Source organism: Ischnura elegans, chromosome 8 (genome assembly GCF_921293095.1).
Source record: "Ischnura elegans chromosome 8, ioIscEleg1.1, whole genome shotgun sequence".
In the NCBI taxonomy this organism is placed as follows: Eukaryota; Metazoa; Arthropoda; class Insecta; order Odonata; family Coenagrionidae; genus Ischnura; species Ischnura elegans.
Genome location: NC_060253.1, coordinates 68,453,774 through 68,462,767, shown reverse-complemented (window position 1 = coordinate 68,462,767; position 8,994 = coordinate 68,453,774). Strand labels below are relative to the sequence as shown.

Genomic DNA, 8,994 nt, shown 5'->3' with positions numbered 1-8,994 from the left:
TAAATGTTTTCCAGCAGTTATCAGTATTAATAACACCAATACACGTAAAAGGAAAATATTAAGATGACTCCTGTAGGAGAACGTTAGGAAGTAGAAGTTAAAGCTGGTTATATTTTATTGTGCCGTTCATAAAATTATCCTGCAGATCAGATTCATGCATAGTGTGTGGTGTATTTTGTGTTATATTTTGATCAACTATAGTTAGAAATTATTTTATTAGTGTTAAGAAACTGTGGCAGTTTCGCCTTCCCAAATATTTTCATGACACTGCTTCCTTCATTTTTGCAATCTAATTTACTCATCTAGGTATTCACAATAGGGTTGTTCAAGCCTATCAGAACGGTCTAAAAAAACGAATGTTTATCACTTCTGATTTAATTTCATTTTGATTGGGATGAATGACAGATGCGTTAAAAAAGTAATGATGGAGTTAATAGCAATCAAAATTCGAACAATTTTAAACGCCGCCAAAAACGGTCGGCCATCTTGAAATAGAGGTGATGACGAAACAAGCCTGTACGGCTGGCCTGTACCATGACCACCTAGATACTCAAGGCCTCCGCACTGAGTTGTGACGTCACAGCTTTGGGGCTGACGGACGGCCGGAGAACGACCACGGAACCCTGATCCCGTACCAGAGGACTGGGAGGGTAGGCGCCGGTGGAAAACATTGCGAAACGCTTCAAGAATAAACACGGAATGAATCTTTTGGCAAATGCACGGTACAATGCCTTCACTTATCTATTGGATTATTTGTTTGAGTTATCCTCCAATATCATATTCGCCTCAAAATAATTATCAATACGCTGAATAATTGTCAATGATCATTATTAATGTATTGGAAGACTATATTTCTGTACCTGACGGCTCTAAACTAGATACTAAAGAAGTGATTTAAGTACTTCAACTGCACTATTAGCGCTACAGTCATTCACCAAAACGAAACTTACGAATGAAGACGATAGCGGAATTCTTGCCAAATTACGAGAAGAATGAAGTTCTAGATATTGTTTATGAAGTTAATATCCATGACCATACCGTTAACGAAAAACATTAGAAAAGGGAAAATAAAGCATTAATCCCGGTATCAAGGCTAGCACTAAGAAACCGTAAGATTTTTTATGGATATGAAAATATCATTTTAAATTTTCCCAACCTCGAAAACGGATGAAAATCTGTTGATTAAGGGTACGGAAGAATCGCGACGGAGAAAATCAATGAGGTCTGTTTAACGAAACCAAAAGAGATAATATATAGACTACTTCCTGCGCTAATGATTTTAAAATGGGTCAAAAAATACCTCGTTTAATCACATTGTTCAGTATCGAAGGAATTATTGAACAGGTTCTACGTAAAGGATACACAGAACACAACTGTCACAGGCTTGTGAAATTTTCAGAATAAGAACCCCTAAACTCATTACATTCAGACGCACTCTGGAAGGGGTTAGGAATATCTATCAGAGTGAAACCAATCATTAATCAGATTTAACATCCCACAGAGCCAGACAACACTAGACCATTTGCTACCCAAATCATTTAAAAATGTGTGAAACATTTACCTCCATTTCTCACCACCAGCAGAGAGGACACCAATAAACCAAATGTCACTTGCTTGTCTGTGAAATATTCAGAGTGAATACCCCTAAACTCAGCCCATTCACAAGCACTCGAGAAGGGTTTGGGAAATTGCCTGATATCTATCAGGGTGAAAACAATCATTGATCAGATTTAACAGCACCTAAGTTGTATCTCAGTGCCTCTTTCTTCTTATGAAGTAATTGCAGTTGGATAGAAAAAAGTCATTAAATGTTTTTATTGTTTTTAGCATTTATTTTAATGTCATCAAGAAGCTTACAAATCTTTGAACAGTAGTTTATGTGATCAGTTTTGTCTGCCAAAGTTAACACTTTATCGAATGAGTTAAGTTCCTGTCGTGCCTCCCAAAGGATTTCATCTTAATGGCAACCCTGGAAAAAAGATTATCTTGTTAGTTTTTGACACTTATGAGCACTGTAAGAATAACAAATTTCTAAGCTTTCTGGCTGAGCAATGGATATCAGAGAAATAAATTGAAAGATTCGTGATGCTGTCATAAAATAAGGTAAATATTCTGAACAAATTACTAACTTATTGGACCGGCAAGTATCCATCCTAGTTACTAGGGGTCACAATAGACAGTCATCATGACTACCAAAAAAGTAAAAGCACCCTCTTTCTCATTTTTGACTATTTATGCAGCTTCTTAAAAATAGGGAGAACAAAGAGCATACATCAATTAAGTCATTGGAAACGACAGTTTTGAGAAAATGGAATTTTGATACCATTCGCCGCTCAATGCAACCCTATGTAGTGATGGGTCGATCATGAACGATTCGATCAAAAAGATTGAATCACTAGGTGAATCAAATGACTCATGATTCATTTCGTTAAACAAGTCGATCATCAATCATCAATCACTCCGACTTCCGGTTTCATATCAATCATCTCGGTTTCCGGTTTGTTTCAAAATTTGGAACGATCGATGCTTGATCTCTTTTCGTCAGGGCAGAAATAGTTGTGAGAAAATTAAATACTATGTTATGAAGAACTGAATACTTGTGTAATCTTTTTCTTAAATGTTTTCCAGCAGTTATCAGTATTAATAACACCAATACACGTAAAAGGAAAATATTAAGATGACTCCTGTAGGAGAACGTTAAGAAGTAGAAGTTAAAGCTGGTTACATTTTATTGTGTCGTTCATAAAATTATCCTGCAGATCAGATTCATGCAAAAGTGTGGTTTATTTTGTGTTATATTTTAAGATATGTAGTTAGAAATTATTTTATTAGTGTTAAGACACTGTGGCAGTTTAGCCTTCCCAAATATTTTCATGACCCTACTTCCTTCATTTTTGCAATCTAATTTACTCATATAGGAATTCACAATCAAAATAGTATATGAAATGATAATATGAATAGCAATCAGCGTTACCAATGCTCTTCGCAGATGAGGCAGTATTTATTCGATTATTCAAAGTGATTTATTACATCCATTGATTGAGTCTTATCGATCATGATTCCTTTTGAGTCTTTTCGATCATGATTCCTTTTGAGTCTTTTCAATCATGACTCCTTTGAGTCTTTTCGATCTTGATTCCTTTGAGTCTTTTCGATCTTGATTCATTTGAGTCTTTTCGATCATAATGATTGAATCAATTGATTGAATCACTTATGTGACTCGAGTCAAAATGATTGAATCACTAAAATGATCGACTTTGCCCATCACTAACCCTATGGCGAGCAATCACCGAAGGACTCACACTAATGAATGAAATAAAACATTAATTGGTGAGGGAAGAAAATTGCTGATAAAATGGAGGTTGGAATGAAAAAAATTCTGATGATATGCTTGGTTGCGCATATTTTACGAGCACAAGTCCCAATATAGGCAAAGATAAGAAAACCCAATAAATGAAATCGGATGTGAGAAAACAGAAATGAAGCCAGATGTGAAAGATGCAAGAGTATGTGGATGTGGGGCATACATCCAAATTCGAGAGACATTAATTGGACAAAGGAAAAATGACGATTTTAAGTAATGTGAAAGGATAAATGCTTTGGGATCCTAAAACCTGAAAATCTGTGAATGAGAGGAATTGGATTTCTAATAGAAATAAGAAAATGGATGGCAAGATGTCATTTGAGGATCACGATAGCGAAGAAAAAAATGTGAAGCCACAAATTTAAAATTTAAAAAATAGTAGCAAATTGATCACGATATGTATTTTGATGACATATTTAATTACTATTGACAATTCTTCAGGGTAGCATTTAGTAATGAATGAACACCAGTCATCATACGCAGGATCGAGATGATAATGGAATGTGGTTAGAACAGATTAAATACCCTTTAATACATAATATAACTTTATCAGTAAATAGCGCAAAGCCAACCACTTGCTAATGAACGGGATTACGAATACGGGACAAGAATAAGGAAATTTTATATAATTTTGATGATAATTTAATATGAATAGTATTTCCGAAGCTTTTTTTTACTTTGAGATACAAGAAATTGACGTACACATAGCTGAAACAGTAGATTCTGATAGAGGGAGAGAGAGAGCGAATAATTCCAAGCCATTGAAATAAAGAAGTGTATGACAAAGTTAGATGATTCACATTTGAGGATCCATATGATGAAGAAAAAAAGAAGCGAAGACTAAATAAAAAGCAAACAAATAACCTATACACCCGCCTTATAGAGTAGCAGCTTACTTCACGGATTGCTTTCGCAGCTATTTTTCTGGAAAATATCGGTTAATAAATTGAAAATACATTAACACCTATCAATGCGATCAAATAAATAACCTTACCTTAATCACAACGGTACTTTTATGATGCTGGAAATATTTCTCGGCGTATAGTAATGATTTTAATCCATGATTTTGAACGACTAAAATTTATTAAAATTCACAACTTTTAAAATCCTTCTCTTGCAAATAGAACAGTTAGCAACAAATGCAATGAGTGCATGGCCAATATGTGACTATCGTTTTGACGATCAATGTAAAAATTAATCTTTGAATTCACGAAGGATAAGTCCAGGAAGCTGCAATAATTAATTGAGACCAACAGATGACCATTTCCTAACTCAAACGTTTCACTGCTTTCTATTCGTACAATCCCTGATGCTACATAGTTGATATTATTACTTTATTCGGTGCACATGCAACAATATAAGATCAAGCCAAGAAAGAATTTAACCCCAAAAAGTTTATGAGAAGAGAATGCATGTATCGATATGGCAGCAATTACCTCACGTTTAACTCCTCTAGTATAAAATATTTAATTCAATTATTAGAAAATATTCACTTTACTATGCTTAATTTTAATAGGGAAAAATAAATACTTACTCTTGAGTGCTTTGAAGGTTGATAATCCTTCCTTGGGATTGCATTCATCCACCTCCTTCTCAGTCCTTCCTTGGGAAACTGGAAAACACTCACTATCTCTCTCCCGTCGTAACTACAACTATATTGATGTACACAACACTTGCCTACTATACTGAAAACTTTTTAAACACAGCAAATCGATAACTTCACCACAATAAAAGCTTGAAAACTCAAATCGCTTGCTCACACTACAACAACAAGGATCGCAACTGACGCTACTCACATGTGCTCTGTCGCCTATGTGCCTATGATTCCGGTTTTTTCGCCAGCCGCAATCCTGTGACGTCAGAGAAAAGAGAAAGTTCAGTGCGAAGGCCTTGAGTATTTAGGTGGTCATGCCTGTACCCTCGATCGCTCGATGCCAAGCTGAGCACTCTGCATGCCGACTGGACATTTGCCAAGGTTATTCCTTATTTTGAAATGGCCTATGTTGTGCATGAAGCTTCCGGATGGATCAAGGCGACATAAAATCCATTCTTCAAGTTAGGCAGGCAACGTATGTAGTGTAATTGTTGACAGGAATTGAAAGTTTTGTATATCTGCATTTGCAAGGAAACTACCTACGTGCAGTGAACTTTCATTTTGCCGCTAGTGCAAGTGAACAAAATTTGTGCCCTTAATGTACCCCTGAGTGAATTGATTGCATATAGACGATGAAGTAAAGAGTGAAGCGACAAGTGAAGTGAGTTGTGAATGTAACATCTTCGACGAAATTATTTATTTCTTCCATGCTGGTTCAATCAACCCTATACATTTCGATCTAAGGTATCTAACTATTGCGAAGGATATGTTTCATATTTGAGCTAGTTGTACTTAGAGGATACATCGAACGTATATTAATTTTCATTCATTTGTTCGCCTCTAAGTTCTGTTTGATTTTATTATCTATTGCCAATTCATTTGGAGCATTCGTCAGTGTTTACATTTCACGAATTTCGTTGCGCTGTTGTTTGCTTTGGTCATATTTTGGTTACGGTAATAGTGAAAGTGAAATTCGAAGTTTTTTGATGTTACAATAACTGGTTTAGCTAGTTTAATAATTTGTTTCAGCCTATTAATTTCATTGTCTTCGTAATGTCAATGTAAAATAACGTAAACTGATTCTAAGTCGTTAGTGATGAGTGGTAAGTGAGGTGTGGAGAATCCTTACGAACTTCAAGGAGTGCAAATTCTTTTGTGTGTGCAGAGTGATTGGAAAACCGATTGTCATGTTTTATTAGTGTTACATAATAGTGTTTTATATTTATTGTGAGCCAAGTTTTTTATTGAATCAGTTGATTTGGAATATACTGATTATACGTATCAAAAAGACAGCTCGTGAAATGTGTGCGTTGTAGTGCTATTTGTGATATGATGAGCAATAAATATGTACAAGTAAGGGTAATTTTGCTTATTATTACTCTTATTAAAGGATAAATTTGGATTTTCTTTAAACACTGATCTGGCGGCAGACGCTGGAGATCTTTTAAAAAAAGTGGAATAACCCTACTGAGCCACTTCAAACACTGCAGTAGGGCATCTACAGGCTTGTGACGTCACACACCAATTCAAGATGGAAGTAGGGCTTTTTGGCGTAACGTAAAATTTGTCACTGTTTAAAGCCTTCTCTAAACATGTACAATGAAGAAAATAGCATAATATTATTGTCATTGCTCCTTCTGAAGCACGATCTTTCGATTTCTTAAATAAAAAAAATATGGTGAACAACCCTATTAAAATAGTATATGAAATGATAATATGGATAGCAATCAGCGTTACCAATGCTCTTCGCAGATGAGGCAGTATTTATTCGATTATTCGAAGTGATTTATTACATCCATTGATTGAGTCTTTTCGATCTTGATTCCTTTTGAGTCTTTTCGATCATGATTCCTTTTGAGTCTTTTCAATCATGACTCCTTTGAGTCTTTTCGATCATAGTGATTGAATCTTGATTTGAGTCTTTTCGATCATAGTGATTGAATCAATTGATTGAATCACTTATGTGACTCGAGTCAAAATGATTGAATCACTAAAATGATCGACTTTGCCCATCACTACTGACCAGACTGGCTCTCCCGCCAACTAACGTGCGTAACCAACGTGCGCTCACCAACGTGCGCATGCGCATCAACAGTATTGCGCAATATAGATGTACCACACATATATCCAACAGAATATTTTCTTACCGAAGAAAGAAGTTATCCTTGAAGTATGATAGTCTTCTCCCGCTTCAAGGCATGGATCTATTAAAAAAAATTAGATGCAAGCATTTGTCTGAAGTTAAATTTCAAGTAATTGATATTCTAATATTCTTCTTCATGGCCATGGCCGAAATTCTGTTACTAATTCCCGCCTACAATTATATTCGTGTTCCCGCCTATACAAGTGAAATTTGATATTTGTACCCTCTCGCGGGAAGAATTGAAGTTACTTACCGGAAGTCGTAGCCGCTGCCGCCGCGGCGCGGCGGAAGTGGAGTCGAAGTAATCTAGCTAAAGTGACCATGTTGAAAGGTCATTAGTGGCGTCGTTTACTGTTGGGGGAAATAGAGTTTTCTCGTTAGGTTTGTTCAATTTAGATATATATATCTGTATAAACATTCAGGAATTGTATCAGGTAATTATTTATGTGGTGTCTTTTTTGTTTAGAGAAGCACGCTGTTCTTTTTTTAGCTGTAGTTGGCGTTTTGCAAATGTCGGCCGTGTAGCCTCATGCTAGCCTCGATATTTTCTAAATAGTTATTGTGTGTTACATATACTTGTCACTAATGATGCTAACAATACTTAGTCATGATAAGTTGATGCTGGAGTGAAATTGCGTATTTAAAACCCATTATTAAGCAAAAGAAATGTTTGGCTTTCATGTGATTCTCCCGCAGTATTACCTCATGGATATAGACATGTCCCAGTTAAGCCGAAATAGAGACAGCCGGAGGCCTATGGAAGGTAAAGTATTCCCCTTTATGTTGCTTACAAAGAGCCTCATCATAAGGGCTGCTCTTTCATTTGATAATTTTTATACTTTCAGAACCTAGTAAATGGGTCGAAGTTCAAGGAGAGGAATATTTGGACTATTCGAATGAGCAGTACAATGAACGGCAGACTTCAAAAGACTGGTAAGCTCATGCTAATTTTCTATCCGGCTGGAAATTATGCTATGTACGAAGGACATTGCTAGCGACCACGTTTTGGTCTAAACTGTATCTCGGACTCGATCAAGTTTTTCATTCTCTCAATGATGTAGGTGGGAAGACTTCCGCTTTTCATTTTTATTGTAGAGGATAGCGCTTATTTTGGAGCAACAACTCATAACATAACTAGAAATGGTGATTGAGATTCACCTTTGTCTTTCATTGGATTGGTAGGCATCTGTTTTCACATTAAAATCTCGAAATAACTCACTGCCAGTACAGATCATGCTTGAATAGGCTTTTCTTCAATTTTGCATAATATTATAATTACGGTTTCCAGTAGTTGCTTTCAGCCACTCCATTGTCATGGGAATATTAGTTGCTGAATCACTTCAATAGACGGGATAATTTCGGCGATTTTACTAAAGACATTAAATAGTGAACCCAAAGTTCATGCTATCGAATTTTAATCTTATGGCAAATTCTTCGTATTAATGTTGAATGAAATCAGTGAAGGTATCTTCAGTGAATATGCATCTAATTTAATGGAAATGCTATTTATGTTTTGATCATGGTGAATTGCATGTGAAAAATGCTATCCAGTGTACCTTGGTGCGCACAGTGTAGGTGAAGTCTTTACACTCTCAATATATTTTACTTGCTGAAAATAAGTGGAAAAACAGGATTGTGAGCACATCATGATACCTGATGCTTTCAACGTGCGTATGTGATTTGTGTAGTTTTTTTTGTGTAAGTACTGACTCATTGTCATTCATTCATCCGTCTAAGGCCTAATGTCATTCGCCTGAAAGCACTTTGGTTTGGCCGTGTGGTAATGTTTTTATCTTGTTTGTCCTTCCTACTCCTTGCAGTGGGATTTGAGGACTGAAATGTTCATGCTTTAAAAGAAAAATGTGCCCTTACCATAGGAATTCATAATTGGCT

At 35.9% G+C, this 8,994-nt stretch overlaps 1 protein-coding gene and 1 long non-coding RNA gene across 5 annotated transcripts in view; one reads left to right on the top strand and one right to left on the bottom strand.

The window, feature by feature from the left end:
* Positions 1 to 1,811: 1,811 nt before the first annotated feature.
* On the bottom strand, positions 1,812 to 5,267 carry LOC124163897. Its single transcript, XR_006865869.1, has 2 exons — positions 4,899 to 5,267; positions 1,812 to 1,969 (listed from the first exon to the last, which is right to left on the bottom strand). It is a non-coding gene; the product is annotated as an uncharacterized LOC124163897 (long non-coding RNA).
* A 2,131-nt stretch (positions 5,268 to 7,398) lies between these two features.
* Positions 7,399 to 8,994, top strand: part of LOC124164370 (RNA-binding protein 5-A-like) — a 39,612-nt gene continuing 38,016 nt past the window's right edge. For 2 of the 4 annotated variants that reach the window (XM_046541666.1, XM_046541664.1), the window contains exons 1-3: positions 7,400 to 7,535; positions 7,798 to 7,864; positions 7,947 to 8,034. In XM_046541666.1, the coding sequence (XP_046397622.1) occupies positions 7,807 to 7,864; positions 7,947 to 8,034 (146 nt within the window). In that variant the 5' untranslated portion in view covers positions 7,400 to 7,535; positions 7,798 to 7,806. Of the gene's footprint in view, positions 7,536 to 7,797; positions 7,865 to 7,946; positions 8,035 to 8,994 lie in introns of all 4 variants that reach the window. The other 2 variants (XM_046541668.1, XM_046541665.1) reach the window with 2 other exon arrangements.